This window comes from Gymnogyps californianus, chromosome 7 (genome assembly GCF_018139145.2).
Source record: "Gymnogyps californianus isolate 813 chromosome 7, ASM1813914v2, whole genome shotgun sequence".
Lineage (NCBI taxonomy): Eukaryota > Metazoa > Chordata > Aves > Accipitriformes > Cathartidae > Gymnogyps > Gymnogyps californianus.
In genome coordinates this window covers 12,331,045-12,348,576 of record NC_059477.1, presented here as the reverse complement: position 1 = coordinate 12,348,576, position 17,532 = coordinate 12,331,045, and the positions used below count along the sequence as shown (strand labels likewise).

The following is a 17,532-nucleotide window of genomic DNA, read 5'->3' as shown; positions in this document are numbered from 1 at the left end:
TTAAGTGGCAAGATAAGATTGAAAAAAATAGGAAAGAGCAGAAGTATTTGGCCGTAAAATGAGGTAAAGCAGCTATTTAAAAATGGCTGGCAGACTCTCACAAAGGTTAGAAATACTTAGTCAAGGCCTCATTAAGTCACACTGCAAGTTTGCTCCACTGCTTCCCTGCTCTGTACATCCAGTGTATTCCCCCAAGCTGACAGACACATTCAATGATGCCAGCCTCCTCTGTTCCTGACTTCTAACACCAGACATTAGCTTCACAGAATGGACAAAGTATGGCTAAACAGGATGAAGCTTTCACACACAAATTACCCTTGCTTACAGAAAAAAAATTACAGAAGAAATGTTATTAAAAAATTTGAACTGGCTTCATGACACATTTCCCCCTTTCCTGTGCTCCGGTCCAAGGGAAGGATTTTGTAGGTCCATCACAACCTTTGTAGTTTATATTAATAGATACTCCAATACCATCCTGAATCTCCCTGTGTTTTGGCTCCAGGCATACACTACAGTAATTAATACAAGCAGCATCTTCTTCAGCAGAACATTTATATAGGACTATGTGGGAAAGGTCCCTGCAGTTAACTCTCTATAAGCTCTGCTTTCTCTTCTGGCCAAATAGTCCTTCCCCTACAAGCACACTATTGCACAATGCACAACATACTTTAAAGTGAGCAGGAGAAGGGAATTATTTCCTAGGCTCTTCTCTTCCAACTCTTTGGATGCTTCTAGGTGCAGTTATTTGGCAGTTAAACTTTTCTTCTTGCTTTTTACACCTCCCAGAACAAAGTACAGTGGTATCCTCAGGGAAGAAGCCACTCAGACAGATCTGTAAAACCAAATACGAATCCATCATCGTAACGAGTCAATTAATTAAGCAGTGAGGCATGGCTGGGAGTGACCTGCTGGGAAAGACAGTGGTAAACTTCTCATGTAGTATACAAACTACGAAGGGAAAAAAAAACGTAGAGCAGTCAACAGCAAAGGAAGCATTAATCATTATCATCACTGGAAACACCATGAAGCTTATCTTAAAACTTAAACAACCACTTGAGAAGAGCAGCAATTCTCCCTAGTGCATTGCCTGGATTATTTTACTGCTATTGATCACTAAATCATCACAGAAAGAGAGAAAAAGCTTGGCATTCTTTGGTTGTTAGTGGCTCATCTGACATCATTAGAAGCTCATTTAACAGCTCTGTAATGTGTCCAGCCATCTCAGGTCCTTCCAGAAGGATGCTTAATACCTCCCTGATGTCTGGAGTCTTAAATGCTCGTGAAGTTAGTTTCTCCAGCCTTTTCTAGAAGGGATTTAAAATTCTAATTGCAGTGGAACTGCCACTACCAGTACAGCTGAGTGTGACAGGTAGCCAAATACTTCCTTGACATAGCAAAATCTTTTATACAGCAACCAAAACATGCATTATACATGCAGTGGCAAAACACTACAAAAAAACCCAAACCAAAAGAAACAAACAAAAACCGCAGTATTTTCAAAAACATGGACAAGGGAGGAAATCTTCAAGTTTTGCAAAAGAGCAAAATCTGATGTACAGCTTAATGAGTAACCAAGTCACCTAACTGAGAAGTAACTGGTGATATCAAGTTATACAAACATGCAGTGTGTTTATAATTTTTCTACAATATTATTCTCTTTCATATCATTTACCTCGATATTTGCATTCATCCATTAATTACTTTATTGGAGCATAATAAACCCAAAGGAGTAATGCAATGTTATACCCAAACACTGCCCATAGATTCAGATATCAACCTGTAACTGGAAATGTACAAAGTTCGTGAAGAGAAAATGCACTATGAACAGCCACTAAAAATACAGATAGGCATGACAACCAACCACTAAAAAAAACCACCCCAAAACCCCCCAGATTCATGTACTGTTTTATTAATTCAACAGTATAGTTGACATTTTATATACACAGTCAAGAAGATTAAAGAACAATTTCCACTGTCCAAACTGCAAGTAACAGGTATTTTTCCATAGGGGCATTCATGGGTCCTATCCTGAAAGATGCCATTCATTTACAACTGCCAATATTCAGCACTCACGAAGATAATGTTCACTTCTGGTACCAAGAGTTTTGCCAAAGGCTCCTGAATAGTCTTTTCTACCTAAATACAGTATGGATCAAATCCTACTTCGATGCAACAGGCCTAAATAAGAATAAACGAAGTCTCAGGCCTGCAACACCTCTGTGCAAGCAATTCTGTTGGCACGAGGGAGTGCTCTGAATTGCAGTTTGCCACAGCAGCACAAGATAGTCTGCACCTCTCTTCTTCCTCACAGCGCAACACAAACAGCAGCTTTTTGCAGAAACCACCAGCTCAGGCTAAAGGTAAGCGCACCAGTTTTCCAGCAAACCCACTGCCCTAGGGATGCGACGTTTACTCTTTTGCATTCTCTGGTCATTCTGACACTTTTTTCCATTTCCATCTTCCAAGAAAAGGGCCCTTGGTCTTTGTTCACACAGGAACTTATTTTAATTAAGAACTAATGCAAATCGCTATATAGACAACCTAGTACCAGCTTTAGTTTTAGCTAAATCCTGATGACTGTTAGTTTAAAATCAACACTTGTCTATACACAATTTCTTTTTAAAAAATCCTTTTGAATAAACCATTGTAACTTGTATTTACAGTAGGCCAAAAAGAGTAGGAGATAACTAAAAAAAAGTACTTGCAATATAGACAAGTTATTTGGCAGTGTAAACCATACTTTGCCTTCTTATACATATATCTCTGCTGCAATGCTGAATTAAAATAGTCTTTTTTTTCCTTTTGAAAAGAAGTTGTATTTTGCAATAATTACCAAGTTTAGCTCCTGAGTTCACTAAAGGAAACAACATTACCATTTCCCACTGCTAAAATTGTGTAATAAAGCAAAATTTAGCCTAAAAAGTCAATTTAACATGTTCTGTGGATTTCTATTAGCATGCAAAGTATATGTGATACATACATAGGTAGATGAATGGGAAGATAATAAACTGAGCAAGTGGAACTATGTTCTTTAGAACATACAGATATCCAGACATGTAAACACTTCAGTGTTTTCCTTGAACGATATTTGGAGAACTGTGCAATATGTGCTCCTGGCTGCAATATGCCACAACACAAGTTAGAGACATTCTGCCATCCCTGAGTAGGTGTACAGATAGGTAAACAAAGTAAATGGCATTTCAAACGAAATAAAAAGTTCTGGATTATACCACATCTACACCACATAAATGGTGCATCTCAGCAGGGTTGTGTCTTTTGCCCCAACTGTTCAAAGAAGACAGAAAATGCTGCAACCTTTTTATGTTAGAAAGCCGATCTTTCCTCTCCTCACCCAGTGGATGGAACACTGTGCCTACACTGTTCCTTTCAAATCCTCAAATTTCTAAAAACAATGCCAAATGCACTTGCAGTAGGATATAGCTGAGTTTGTTCAAGCTGAGAGCTGAGTATCTTTGGAGAAGTTAAAAGCTGGTCTGAAGGAAATACGCAGTTCCCTCTTTGCAGAGAAGGGATACGTGGAAGCCAGACACCAGCTACATGCCAATTTTCTTAAGAAAGCTAAGAAAAATGTATGGTCCTCTCCTATTTGGAAGGCAAGGTACTGCTATAGGATCCAAGTGTACTCTTAAGCTTCGGGGTTTTTACTTCACAGAATGTAAGTCCTGATTCTTTGAAAAGCAACAAAATTGCTCTCTTCTCCAGACATCATAGGCACTGCCATAAGTAGGCACCAACAAGGTGCAGCTTCCCAACACCTCGCTTCTCTGCACTGCTCTGCAGTCACCCTGCTTAACGTGCTCTTTGTTTCTCTTTCAGCCTCATCTCTTCTTGGTAAATGGGATCATCCATCCAGCATCAGCTCACACCTAAACGTGAGTCTGGGCATTAGCCCTCGGAAGGGTGAGCTATTCAGCCAAAGGGACAGTCCTCTTAATGACTCTCCAACAGTCGCAAGATTTCATCACAAGTGCTTGTATGTCAGCATTTCACAGCACATGGGACATTGTTACAGTAAAAGATACTTACAGTCTTTATATTGATCAAAGCAAATGAGGATATTAACCCCATTTCATTAAATTAACCTTTTTTCCTATCACTTAAGCTTTACCTGCTCCCCACACCCTCCCAGCAAGGCTACTGAGCCCAGGCAAAGCATGCTGCTGAACACAGTCACATTTCACTCTCCCAAGCCAAAAAATTTACTTATCCTCCCCCTCTACAGCTGCAACCCAGCTTCTTCTGCAGAAAGACACTACAGTCCTTGGACTGGTCTATGCAATTTATGCTCAGGATGAGAATATAACATAATTTAAGTAATTATAATGGTTAAAAAAAAGCAAGTCCTCAAAGTCGGGAGCTACTGCTGCAGGGAACACTCCTCCATGGCGACCAAGGGTACCAGGAGAACGTTCTGAAGTCTACAAACAGGCTCTGATTTGATTTCAATGAGATTTGGATCAGTCCACTGAAATGAATTACTTCTAAGCACTATTTCTGTCCATCAGACGCATGTATCTCACCACTATGTATGAAGGTGCCACCCTCTCATCCATAAAGATGTAGCAAAAAAAAGTATTGAATATGAACAGAATTGTTAATATGCATTCAGCACACAGACCCCGCAGCAACACTGCCAAGCAAATAACTCACAGCAAGTGCATCTGTTTATTAAGTCATCTCTACCTTTTTTTCTCAGCTCTAATAGCAACTTACACTTTTTTTGTGTTTCTAACAAGAGCAACTGTTATCTGGAAACAATCTCCTAAAATTCATTCTTCAGCAGTAATATTGTTCAGGTTTAAAGTAATACAGTTTCGCCAAACAAACCTAACCTAGCTCAAAGTAGGATCAGCATAATAAAATTAACAACATTTTAAGTCTTTAAGAGCCTGAAAAAGAAAATTTCAAAGTAAAATAACAGGGTTTAGTGATTGGGTATTTGTGTTCAACCCAATCCTTCCTCCATTGATGGCAATGAAAAAATTACCACTTATTTCAGACACCGCAGAAACTCTGTTTATACTCAAAATCTGCATTGCTTTAGGGAGCAACTGCCACTGTGAATCATAACACTCTGAGAAAGAAATTCACAAGCTATATGTACTATGACTTGCATTTCCAAATCATACGCAAGTACAACCAATTTTATGTAACACCAGAAGACAAGACTTCCTTCAGGATACATCCATACATATTTCCCAGAACAAATCTGTCTTCACCCCAGCACCAAGACTCGGGTGTTGCCCGCAGCGCGAGGCCGCCCCAGCAGATCTCACGCACAGCATTCCCGCTGAAGGCTGCACAGCTTCCATGCAGTCTCCCGGACTGGGCTCCATCTACCGCAGAACACAAAATGTTTACAGAAAATCTTTTTTCATATGTTTAATGAATTCCAATGTCTATTTTTTAGCCAGTGCTCACAGAATTTTTTTATTACAGTATTTATATGAGGTAGCCTGGAGGTGTGTCATATTCCAATGGAATATAATTCTTTTATTAAACTATTATATTTGTTAAATTAATTTAATAAGCTTCTACACAATCTCATTTGGAAAAAGAAGAGATCTTACTGTAATTCATTCATAATGCTCTCCCCTGATAGCTCTGGCTTGAAGACATCAGCAGTCACTTTAGCTGAGCAAAATGCAACTTCTAATCAGATATTTATGAAAATTGTTATCAAATTAAATTAAAAGAACAACAACAAAAAAAATCAAATCACATGGCTCTTCCAAACAAAAGTACAGCTTATAAAAAAATTTAATGCAAGAACTCAGAACTCATCTACATTTACAAGAGTTGCCTATACTCTATTTTGTAAGTGTCTTAAGAGAAAATCTAATGTTAAGTAAAACGTGATGCTTTTTATTCTTCTATGCAAATAGCAACAGTAGGCTCAAACCGACAGAATCCACCAAGAATATCTCTTCTCTCAAAAAATTATCCTGACAACAAAAACAAAATTAAAACACCACCGTGATATTAACTTACAATGGTAAAACTTGCCTAGATGCTATGGGTGTATGGAAAGCTTAATAGGAGATGCCCAAATGGCTTTGGAGTTGGCCCAGAATGGGTGGTGAGTTTCACTCAGGAAGAGAGGGATGCAAGGAATTAGATTCAAGCACCAAGGTGGCAAGAGCAGTAGCAAGGCAGCCCTCGCTCATCCTCCTCTTGTTTCCTCCACCAGAGCTGCCATAAGTGCTTGTGGCAAAAAAGGACCCTCTGGCCTCCTGGCAGCTACCTTGCGTCCTCTTGCAGGACCTCCACTCTACCCCAAAACTTTACGTCATTCAGCCACCACTCCCCTTAAATACCTCCACACCTCTAGCTCCGTACATGCCCAAGAGACCACTATACCAGAGCAATTCAGCTCAGGCAACAAACTTATTTTTCTGCCCTGCACGACCTTCCCTGCGGGGGAGCTCAGCACTGGGTTTGCAAATGGGATCCCCGTGGCTGTGCTCCAAGCTCTTGCTCAAGTCCTGGTCACTGCACTTTGCCTTGTCCCTACCCTGCTTGTGCACTCTTGGCTGACTCCTGACTCCAGTACCCAAGCTCCCAGCCTTGCCTGCTCCCTATGACAGTTGCCCCTCCCAGCAGCATATGGATTACATATAACCCAATTTTCTGAATTTCACTTGAGCTTCTAGACATGCTCTCACCCTGCTCTGCCCCATGGCTTTCCCAGTTACTTGAGCACTAGCATCTGATTCCTGATTGAGGAGTTTTATTTTCTATTGCATTTACTTCCTACCTTTTTCTTGCAAACATGGTATAGCTAACATTCTCATTCGGTCACTACAGCACACATACTCCTCAAAATGTATTGACTTTGCAGTAGGATCCAATGTTACAAAATTTCTTAAATTCATGGGGTCTTTTTCATCAATACTCCTGGCAGAAGTTTTTGGTTGGTTGGTTGTTCTTTTGGCTTTGGTTTGTTTGGTTTTTTTAAGCAGATACACTTTCTAGGAGATGCATCAACACAAAACACAAAGAAAGGTACACCAGCATGCACAAAGGCAAGATGGATATAGCCATGTTTGCATAAGCAGCAGGCCTCTCTCAAACCACAAACGCACCCTGCATTTTATTTAAGCAACTCCTTTTTTGTTGTATTTTCCCCCATACTATCTGAAAGGGCTAAATAAGATAAAAAACTTCTGTAGCTTACAATCAAAATGAATTAGCAATCCATCAAAACTGTCTAATGAATGAAAAACATGCTATGCCTACCTATAACACAACACAATACAATACAGGTAATTAGATCCAAATTACGCTGGGAGGATCACTGCTCAACATAGCTTGACAGACTTTGGGTCCATAAAATAATAAACCATGAGCACTATACTTTTTCTGATTCTAGACTTATTTGAAAGGTATGTAATTAAGTAGCCAACTTCATACCAGATAGATATCAAACAGAGATTCTTATTGCTCATTCAGAAGCTGTATCCAAGTTACCAGAACAAACCTCCAGTGAAGAATGATGATTCTGGAGTCCTAATTATCCACCAGCCTGCTGCTTCTGTAGTCATTTACATCCATGCAAATCAATACATGACAACTTTGCAGTACTCAAACTATTTCCACTTTGTATGAATCTCTGAACAAGGTACTGGGGAGCAAAGACGAGCTCCTTTTGCCCCTCAAAGAAGTACCAAAGCAGTATGACATAAATCAACCAGGAGGAATCAGATCTAGCAGGATGGAGAACCTCTGGGGGATTATCAGTATGAATATAATGAATGTTTTCTGTAGCTGTTTTTGCTAGGATTATCCAAGACATGGTGTGAGTGTTAGTACTCTCCTGAGCATGCAACTCAGGAGGAGAATCAAACCTTCACGGTATACATTTACAGCTAGAATATTTTTTAAAATCCTCTCAGTACAGTAGCAAAGTAGTAATACTTGGGTGTCAGTTACCTTTTAGACTTTGATGCACCTTTAAATAGGCATGTCACAATAACATCACCTGATGCATGCTGCCCAAAATAATCCCAAGACTAATTTTGTTGATGTAAGTGGCTCTAGAACAGGAATATTTTATCTCAGTGTGATTCCAGTTAATTATTTAAATTAGGGCCCGTACAGAGTCTTAATGGTTGGAGACTTTCAACTTAATACACGTGCTAACAATGAACCAAGACTAAATGAAGTCATTACAATAATCTCAGTAATTTAAACAAGTTTCAGGAAGGGGCTCAATAATCACTAAAACTGCAAATTTCTGACATAAAAAGATTCCCCCAGAAGACAGTATTCTACATAAGTAGGCTTCAAAACCAAAAATGTTTATGATACAGAAAGATTTAAGAACAAGGATTTGACTGTAAATACACTTCTACACCAATACATACAAAGATATCAGTCTTCAGAACTTGTTAGTATTTGGTATAGGCATTTAGCCTTTTGCAGAACTTAACTTTTTAATCAAGTCTGAGTAGTTCCTAAATTGTCATGCATGTCAAAACCTCCAAGTCATATTGGCTAAAAGAAAAAAGTAAGCTAGAGTACATGCGTAATAAAAAGTTATATTAATCTTCACTCCCCATTTCTTAGAAAAATCACCAAGGTATTACCAAAAATTACACCTACCAGGTGCATCCTGGAAAGAAAAAAATATGCTGATTAGGTTTATGAGCATGATCAGCTAAATGCTTCACCACAGAGGATGCATTATCGGTTCTACAGTAACTGCCTGCATTTTCACATCTACTGTGGGGAAGGACAGAAAAAAAAATACCATTAACTCAAATAAAACATTTTTGTTACAGATGGAGTTGATCTCAGTGGAACTACAAAACGAATAAAATATTATCATAACAAACAGGATTTGCATCTATCTCTGCACAGATATGAAAACTTAAGTTTTATTAACAGCTGCTTAACATATTTGGAAAGCAGTAGAAAGCATTCCTCTGCCACTGCTCTACCCACCAGCACCATTACTCCAACAGAACATTATTTTTAATCATTATTTATGTACTTCTGCACAACAGTCTTTGTGCACATAACAATTTAAAAACAAATCAACCAGTATCACCAACTTCATCTCTTATTCGTGACCATAACAGCTCCTACCCCTTACCTAGAAAACCTATCATCAAATGACTTCCTGAAAAGACCTGCCAGAACTTGTTGTGTTTGCACATCGCTGGACTTGCTGGTATCCTACAGAAAGGATATTGTCCCACCAGTTTGAAAAAGGTCACCTTTAGGTAATTTCAGTGGAAGACATTCAAATAATCTTGACTATTATGATCCTGTATGGAAAGATACCACAAACACAACGCTATTATCCATCTCTACCCACATGTTTAATGAGATCACTAGTCAGTGTTACATTATGTGCTATATGGAACCGATTGACAAGACAACTGCTCCAGAGTTAGCAGTCAGCATAACAGACAAATTTGCTATAAACTTTAATAGCAGCAGTTTGCCCTGGATGTAGGTTGTTGGGGTTTGGTTTTTTTGAAAGTACTAACTAAAGTTTACACAAGTCAGTGTAAAGGCTCCCATTGATTTTTAAGAGACTTTTAGCCAGGCCCCAAGTTCTCCTTGAGCAGAATTTAATTTAAATAACTTTTTACTTGAGTGCAGAGATGGCTGGAAATCGGAATTATTGTATTTTGTGGCAAATCCAACCATCAGAAACAAAGTCTAAATTAAACATGAAAAATTCCAAGAAATTGAATGGCAAGAAACCTTCACCTATTATTCATAGGTTGACTTGGGCACGAGGTCCATACTAAAATGCTCAGCAGCAAGTGTGACTCCGGACCTGCACAAGAGAAAAATCTCTGTAAGAAACTTTTCTGACAAAACTTAGATCCCTGAAAGGCATAAGAAGCTAGGTGAGCCTTCGGGACAGCTTCATGGGACCCATACGCCTAAATCCTGCACCTGAATCCCATTTTATACACTTAAGTCTTTCGTGGATTGTGGTCTGCATTGCTACAGATAATTATTATTGATAGCTTGACACAAAAAATTCCACAAGACCTAAATCCTTCTCACTACAATGTTATCACCTTAGGCACAGCCATACTGGACCTACCAATGTTGCTTTGTTTTCAGGGAAGAGGTGGGAGTTAAACCCCAGTCTGATATGCCTACTGCCCTCCATGAGAAAGTGTCTAAGTGATAAATGCAACAGTTCCATAGAAAACCTGTCCATCTTCAGTAATACTAACTACTGGATATAATTCATTTGACAAAAGCAGGTCTACAACCAGTAGAGGTTCTGTTCAAACCTGTCTTAAGTAGATGCTTATGAAAAAAGTAGTGTATGGAATACAGGTGCAGCATTATGAAAATTTAAAGACTACAGCTATGCTGCAGCAATCCAAAACATATCTCCAAAATGCTTCTCTTCTGTAAAGCTGGCAAAAAAAAAAAATTCTAAACAACTAATTAACAGAGAAGATTCTTTTCATTTCTAATAAATTTTTACACTAGCAATAATGGAAAACAGTTTTCTGTGTCTCTTAACAGTGTATTGAACTTTTTCTTAACAAATAGATACCGGGTTAGATAAAGGTCAATCTAGGCTGGTATCCCAGCTACAGGAGTACATGCATGGGGAGACACATAAGAAGCAGGGAAGTACAAAGTGATCAATCCTCCGCTGTAGCTTCCCAGTGTTCAACTGCTTGTAGTTTAGGGACTTCCTAAGCCAGATGCTTTTGGTGCATTGTGACGCTCTCCTCCATCAATCTGTCATTTTGAACCTGCTTGAACCCATTTACATTTTGACTGCCACAGCTTTCTGTGGCTGTTAAGTGCATGATTTAATCACATGCTGCGTCAGAAAATACTTTCATTTATTTTAAACCTGCTGCTATATAACTATCACTGGGTTTCCCCTACTCCACGTTCTGTGAAAGAGAGTGAATATCAGTTCCCTGTTTCTCTCTCCATAACGTTTGGGAATTTATATACATTAAAATATCACCCGTCAGTTACCTTTTTCCAGACCAATCTGATTAATTTCTCATTTTGTGGCAGTCTTTCCATGGCTAGGCATGTCATTCTTGCCCTTCTCTATACCTTTTTAGGCTCTACTGTATTCTTTAATGTATTCACTACCTAAATATTTTCCTCTTTTTCTAGGGTACTTATGAATATGTCAAAGAATGCAGTTGTGGTAAAATCACCATTGGGCTATCAGCTAATTAATCAGCTTTAATGAATCTTACATAGTCATAGTTTTAGATTATTAAGTAACAAGTATCTAAATGTAAGCTTACACAGCAAAAAGCTAAGTAAGAGTTACTGGAGAACCATTACAGTCCTGAAAAACTCTACTGATTTCTGAAAAAAATTCTTAAATAGTCATGTTGCATACACAGATGTATCATGTATTTAAAACACTTAAATTCTGTCACCACACTTGAGAACACAAGCTGAAAGAAACTAAGCCTCATTCTTTTTTATTGTACGTTTGTTTTTTTAAAGCTAAAAATGTCACTAGGATAAATACAACTTCTTGAAACAAGACAGCTGGCTATCTTGATACACTTCCACTGATGAATTCAATTGCAAAACCCTAATCCTTGCAGTTCTTAGACTACTAGTCTATGACGAGCAAGGGCAACTCCACTGGCTTTAAAGAAAAAAAGCTGTGCATGAAACAGAAGCACGGAGTCTTTGGGAGAACTTCAGTGAGAGGCCTCATAGGTCTACTGTGACTGAAGCTAAAGTCTGACTCTGCAGTTCCTACTTCAAGTTCACTTCATGGGCATAGTCTGCTGTTACTAACATAATACAAGCTGCGTTATCTGCTACAGTATCTTGACACAAAGATCCAGGAAGAAAAAAACCCACATGGTCCCGAAAGCTTGTATTGCATGCAAACAAAGCAGAGAGAGAAGCCTGATAAGAAGCGACAGAGAAATATTTTGGTAAAAAGCTACAAAATATTTCAGTACGCATTACGTAACAAATTACACAGCCTTCCTACCCGTTTATTAAAATGCTTGTACGTGGCAGCGTCAGAAGGAACATGCCAGAAGGAAAACAACGTCAGTCAACTCTGTTTAGAACCCCACACAGGAAGGCTTGCAAAGCATTACATGTAAAGAAAGAAGAAATCCAGTTCTTCGAGCACTGTCTTCCATTCTGACCCAAAAGTGGTTGCAATTAACTTTTTATTTGCAAACAATTGGCCCTGGATTATTCACAAGAAAAAAAAAAGGAAACACTTGGCAAATAATTTAGCCAATGCATGGTCCATCTTTAGGCTTCTTCCAAAATGGGTCAAGTTCTACGTTCTCTTGCCCTTTCTCTAATTTTGTCTCCCAACCATTATACTCTGCTGACTTCAGGCTCCTCATGGCAAAAACTCTTTCTTGCTCCCGTTCTATAGTAGGACCATCTCCCTCTTCCTTGTATTAAAAAAAAAAAACAAACCCAAAAAACCAACAACAAATGCACATGTATTAGGGAAATTTTCTAAAGCACAAAAGCGGCTACAACTATTTCTCATTAATGCTATTTCAGATTTACCTCAATCTACAAAGCTGTGAACATTAGCAAAGCAAAATGGGAATAAAAATATTCCAGCTACATTTTGTTCTTTTTATATAAAGAGTTCTCTTGTTTCTGAAGCCAAATATAGAGCACATGAATGCACTGAAGATTATCTAGAAGGGTTCATATTTTACTTGCAGTATGTGCCAAATGTAATTTGCTGCAGGAAAGGTTTTTAAAGCAAGTCCCTGTTCAGTCCTTTATACTTCACAGTTAGACTGTGGATGCCAAAACACTCCAATGTAAGCAAGTCTTGCTTCCACTGGAATTGCGCTCTCAGATGCTAACCTTGAAACTTGCAGAGTTCTAAAAAATAGCTGGGAAAAAAAATGCTGTTAAAAGTATACTTTGATTATCTAAATCTACAGAATTTTAACTTTTTGCTTAATTCAGCAAGACCACTCATGCTTAAAGTACAACTTTAAATAATAGGGAGACAAATGGGAAAACAGGGCAAGAGTGTTTGACTCCTGCAGAATAAGAGCTTGCCCTTACTGTACAACTTCCTTTGCTTTCTTAAACCCCCTTTTTCAGCTGGTAAGATCAGCTTAAAGAAAGCGATGGAATACTATTCTGACTATAGATTTATATGAACATACAGACTTTTTAGAGTAAAATAAACATAATAAAACATTGTAAAATTAATTCCCCTGCAAAACGTACAATGCTTAAACAGAACTCCTGCACGTTAGAGTCCTGAAAAAACAGAAAAGGTAGAATAAGTTGGGGGTTTTTATCTTAATTCCATCTAAGATTTGCATTCAACACCTGATGAATATTTCCTAGGACATTAGAAATCCCTGAACGATGCAGACAAATAAATAATTTAATTCCTATCCCAAGTTAAAAGTATTTCCCATTCACTAGTATAATGCCAAAGGAAAAATGTGATTCAAAACACTTTTATACACCACTGAGACAACCTTGTGGGAAAATAAACATAATGCTCTGGATGGGGTCCCAACAGTATGCCTTAGAGATGCATAGCTTGCAAATTCTCAAGTTCAGATACCTGCTATCAGACACAACCATGTTATCTAATTTAATTCATCAGCTTAACAACTAAATTTAAGATGAATTATGGTATTTTTCATTTCATTTCTATCATAAGACCATTCCAGACTCTTACAGCGATTGGAATAATTTTCTAGTTTCCAGACTGGATCTATGCATAGGCATCCTTTGTTTTAAAGGCAACGCTGTCCTAGAAATCAAATTTTCCCTCATACAGTATTCAATCCACTGAGCTTATCAGCCCATCCTAGTTATCTTTTCTTTGCACCTGCTGCAGTGTGAATGCACCATTCCTACGCACAGGAAACTGAGTTTACCCAGTATTTCAGATGAGGCCTTACCAGTTCCTTATATAACAACATTAATACTTTCTTATCTCTGTCAGAAATCTCTCTGCTGATAAACACCATCCCAGGATGTATCTCAAGGAATTTCCTCCAGTTGGAAGACAGATCATGATCACTCTTAGTAGTATTGCTAAATATCAACCTGTAGTGAAAATACTACCCAGTCATTAAAACTTATCTACCATTTGTGACATTAAAACATATCTACCACATAGAACTGGTATAGTCTGTAAAAACAACAGTATGTTCTTTAATTTAAATCCAAGAATGTGTATGTTCCATTTTTGAAACCTTCATACAATTCCAGGAGAAAATACCATTTCCATACCAGAACACTTACAGAACTTTAGTCCTGATTTAGTAAAGCATTTATGCATTTACGTAACTTCAGATTGGAAGCATTCCCATCACATTCACTTGGTGCCTTTAGAAGGCTAAAACCACACTTCAATGCTTTGTTGGACTTAATGGGTTAATATTTCAAGGTGGAACTTCCAAAGGATCCTCGAGGCTCTTTTGCACTTAACTACCTCGGTCTCCTCTGAATGTTAAAGCTTTAAAATGCAAAAAGCAAATATTTTGTTTATCCATTCCTCCTCTGAATGAATATACCAAGCTCTAAGAGCTACGCACGTGTTCTTTGCTTCTTGCCTTGCTAGAGCTCTGCCCAGTGCCTTCACACATTTACAAAAGTGAAGTCTCATTTTCCACTGTTCTCCCGATGCCTTCCAAGTGCAAATCACTACAAGAGGATCACGTGTGACCATATGCTAGATTAAGTTTGCCCAGGAGACTTCATTCATCGTCTCCCCAGAAACTAGCGATTAGCCTACGTACTTGCAAGGAGATACCACTTAATTCGAAACCACATAGTTTATTCTTAAAAATTAAACTGGGAAAAAACCCGAGATAAACATAATCATAAGGCCATTTCCCTTACCAGATTATAACAAAGGCGGAGGCTTTTAAGATGACGCCCGACCTGTTAATTTCACATCAAGGGTGTTAAACACACGGTGCTGCTCCGTAGCAATCTGTACTACATTCAGTCTCCAAACACGCCTTCTGTTAATTTGTGGCACTGCATATTTTGCTAGTCAAGAGCAAAGAAAACCATCGCTGCAGAAGCTATTTATTCTGCCTCCAGGTACTTCATAAATATTAAATAAGAACAGATACGAGCTGCTACACAAAAACTTTACGACTCCGTGCGAAGCTGCCCCGCTGCGAAATTCACGGGGCACGCACGAGTGCGGGCGGGACCCCAACACCTCTCAGCGGCGGCAGGAGCGGCACCCCACCACAGACCAGCTCCGGAGCCCGCTCCTCCGGGACCGGCCGGCCGGGCCCCGCAAGGACACCCCCTCCAGCAGCCGCTCGGTCCGGGGACGCACCTTCCTACGGAGGGCTCCTCCGGGGAGGCAGCGCCGCAGCCCCATCGCCCTTGTTCGGTGCAGGCAGGGCAGCTGCGCGCCGCGCCGCCCCCGGGGCGGCTGCTCCACCTGCGCGGAGGGTGCGGGCAGCCCCTCCCCGCGGGCTCGCCCCACACCTCCGCCCGGCCCGGCTCCCTCCCCTGCCAGCCCCAGCCGCCCCGCGGGCAGGGGCGCACCAGAGGGCGGCTTCAGCCCGGGCAACCCAGAGGCGGCGGGACCCGCGGAAACTTCCCGGCCGGAGCGGCCCGCCCTTACCTTGATGATGCTGCTCCTCCGCGGGGTGGCCTTGGCCGCCTCCAGCAGGCAGGCGTCGGGGTCGGGTGCTGCCGCCGGCCCCAGGCTGCCGCCGGGGAAGCGCTCGGCGGTACCGACGGCTGAGACGCCGCTGCGGCGCTCCCGCCTCCTGCCCGCGGCCGCCGCCGGGGCGTCCAGCGAAGCCGGCTCGGGCTCCTCCTCGGCACGGTGAGAGGCGTCGGGAGGGGCACGGCCCGCCGCCTGCTGCTGTCTGCTGCCGGCAGCCTCTGCCATCGCCCCGCCGAGCGGTGTCAACTTCTCCGGGGCGCTGAGAGGGCGGGGACACACGCTCACGGACGGCGTCCCGCGGCGCTCCCCTCACGGCGCGGCGGCGGCGGCGCCAACTTTCCCCGGAGGGACCATCCCCGTCCTCCGCAGCTGAGGGCGCCCGCGCGGGACTCCGCAGCCCCCGCGGTGCCGGAGGAACGGGGAAGGTGGCAGCGCTCCGCGCCGCGGGGACGGCGCAAAGTGGCGGGGCGGGGGAAGCGGGGCGGCGGGGCCGTGCACCCGGCGGGGCGGCCGCGGGGAAGCGCCGTGCGGGCGGCGCGCGCGCAGGAAGTGCCGCCGCGGCACCGCTCTGTTGTGACAGGAGCCGGGCGTGTTTTGACAGGCGGCGTTGACGGACGGGGCGACGGGCCACTCAGCGCTGCGGCGGCCCCCCGGGGGCGCCGCGGCGGCCAATAGACTTGGTGAAGGGCGTGTCCGCGGGACGCCTGGATGGGCGTTCTGGGCGGTGCGCGGCGGCGAGCGGCAGGTAGGGCTGTGAGTGAGTGCGTGGGGAGCTATAAAACCCGATCGCACCCACCGCAGCTCCGAGCATAAGGGCTGTTCCGTTCCCAGGGAGCGTGCGTCTGTGCTGGGACAGCCGCGTGAATGCTTCCCCGCGCGTATTTTAGGAAGGTTTGGGCTGTGCCCGTGGCAGAGTAAAAACAGGGCGTGAGGAAGGGGAATTTAGGCTAGCTCCCCTTCAAGCCCGCAGCCCGCGTCGCTGCGGCGTTCGTGCGGAGGCACTGGCGTGAGGAGCGCGGCCGGGGAGAGGCAGGGACGCTGCCAGGTCGGCGGCGCGCGGTTAGCGAGGGAGCGCTGGCACCGCCAGCCGCAGGGCTGGTGTTGTGCAGGGGAGCGCCGCGCTCAGGCCCCGGTTGCTGAGGGCGGGCCAGCAGAGCGGGTGCGGGGCGTGAGGGGGGTCTCGCAAAAGACGGCAAAGACTCACGTTGGGACCCTCCGTCGCTTGAAAATGAGCCCAAAACAAGGCAAGTCATGCGGGGCTGCGACTTCGCCGCCTTCTCCCCTCAGCTCGCTTCCCCTCACGGCCGCCGGCCCGGGGGCGGGGGCCCGCACCCGCCGTGCCTCTCGCAGCCTCGGGCCCCTAAGGGCCGCCAGCACGCGGCGCCCGCCGTTGCAGGGCCAACACCGCCCCCTGGCGGCGCGGAGCGGCGCGGCCGGGCCGGGGCCGCCGCTGCCGGCGGAACAGCCGCTGCCGGCGGACAGCGGCGGCCGGCTCCTGCGCCCCGCTCCCGCGGCCCCGGCCCCAAGTACCGCGCGGTCCCGGGTGCGGTGTCTGAACGTGAGGCGGAGGAGAGGAGCCATCCGGGAAAGGTTATCCCTTGGCAGCCAAGCCAAGAGCCGTGGTCAGCCACGAAGAGTTAGTGCGAGCGTGGTGCTGTCCTTCGCAATTCTTCAGGTGGTATTTAGTTATAATGAGATTACCTACATGAAGACCTCAGGAAAGATGGGGTAAAGGGGATTGCAGCAAGGGTGAAAGCAGGAAAGACAGTTGAGAAAGAGATTATATAGAAAGATGAAAAATAGGAGGGGTAGGGCTGGGCAAGCTGATAGTCACTGGAGATGTAAGACTATTCAAAATTACAGCTATCAGC

The 17,532-nt window shown here is 43.0% G+C and overlaps 1 protein-coding gene across 1 annotated transcript in view; it reads right to left on the bottom strand.

Annotated features, from left to right (window-relative positions):
• PLCL1 (phospholipase C like 1 (inactive)) overlaps positions 1-16,084 on the bottom strand; it is a 209,316-nt gene extending 193,232 nt beyond the window's left edge. Inside the window, exon 1 of the mRNA XM_050900429.1 lies at positions 15,614-16,084. Coding sequence (XP_050756386.1) covers positions 15,614-15,886 — 273 coding nt within the window. The 5' untranslated portion in view covers positions 15,887-16,084. The remainder of the gene's footprint in view (positions 1-15,613) is intronic.
• Positions 16,085-17,532: the final 1,448 nt, after the last annotated feature.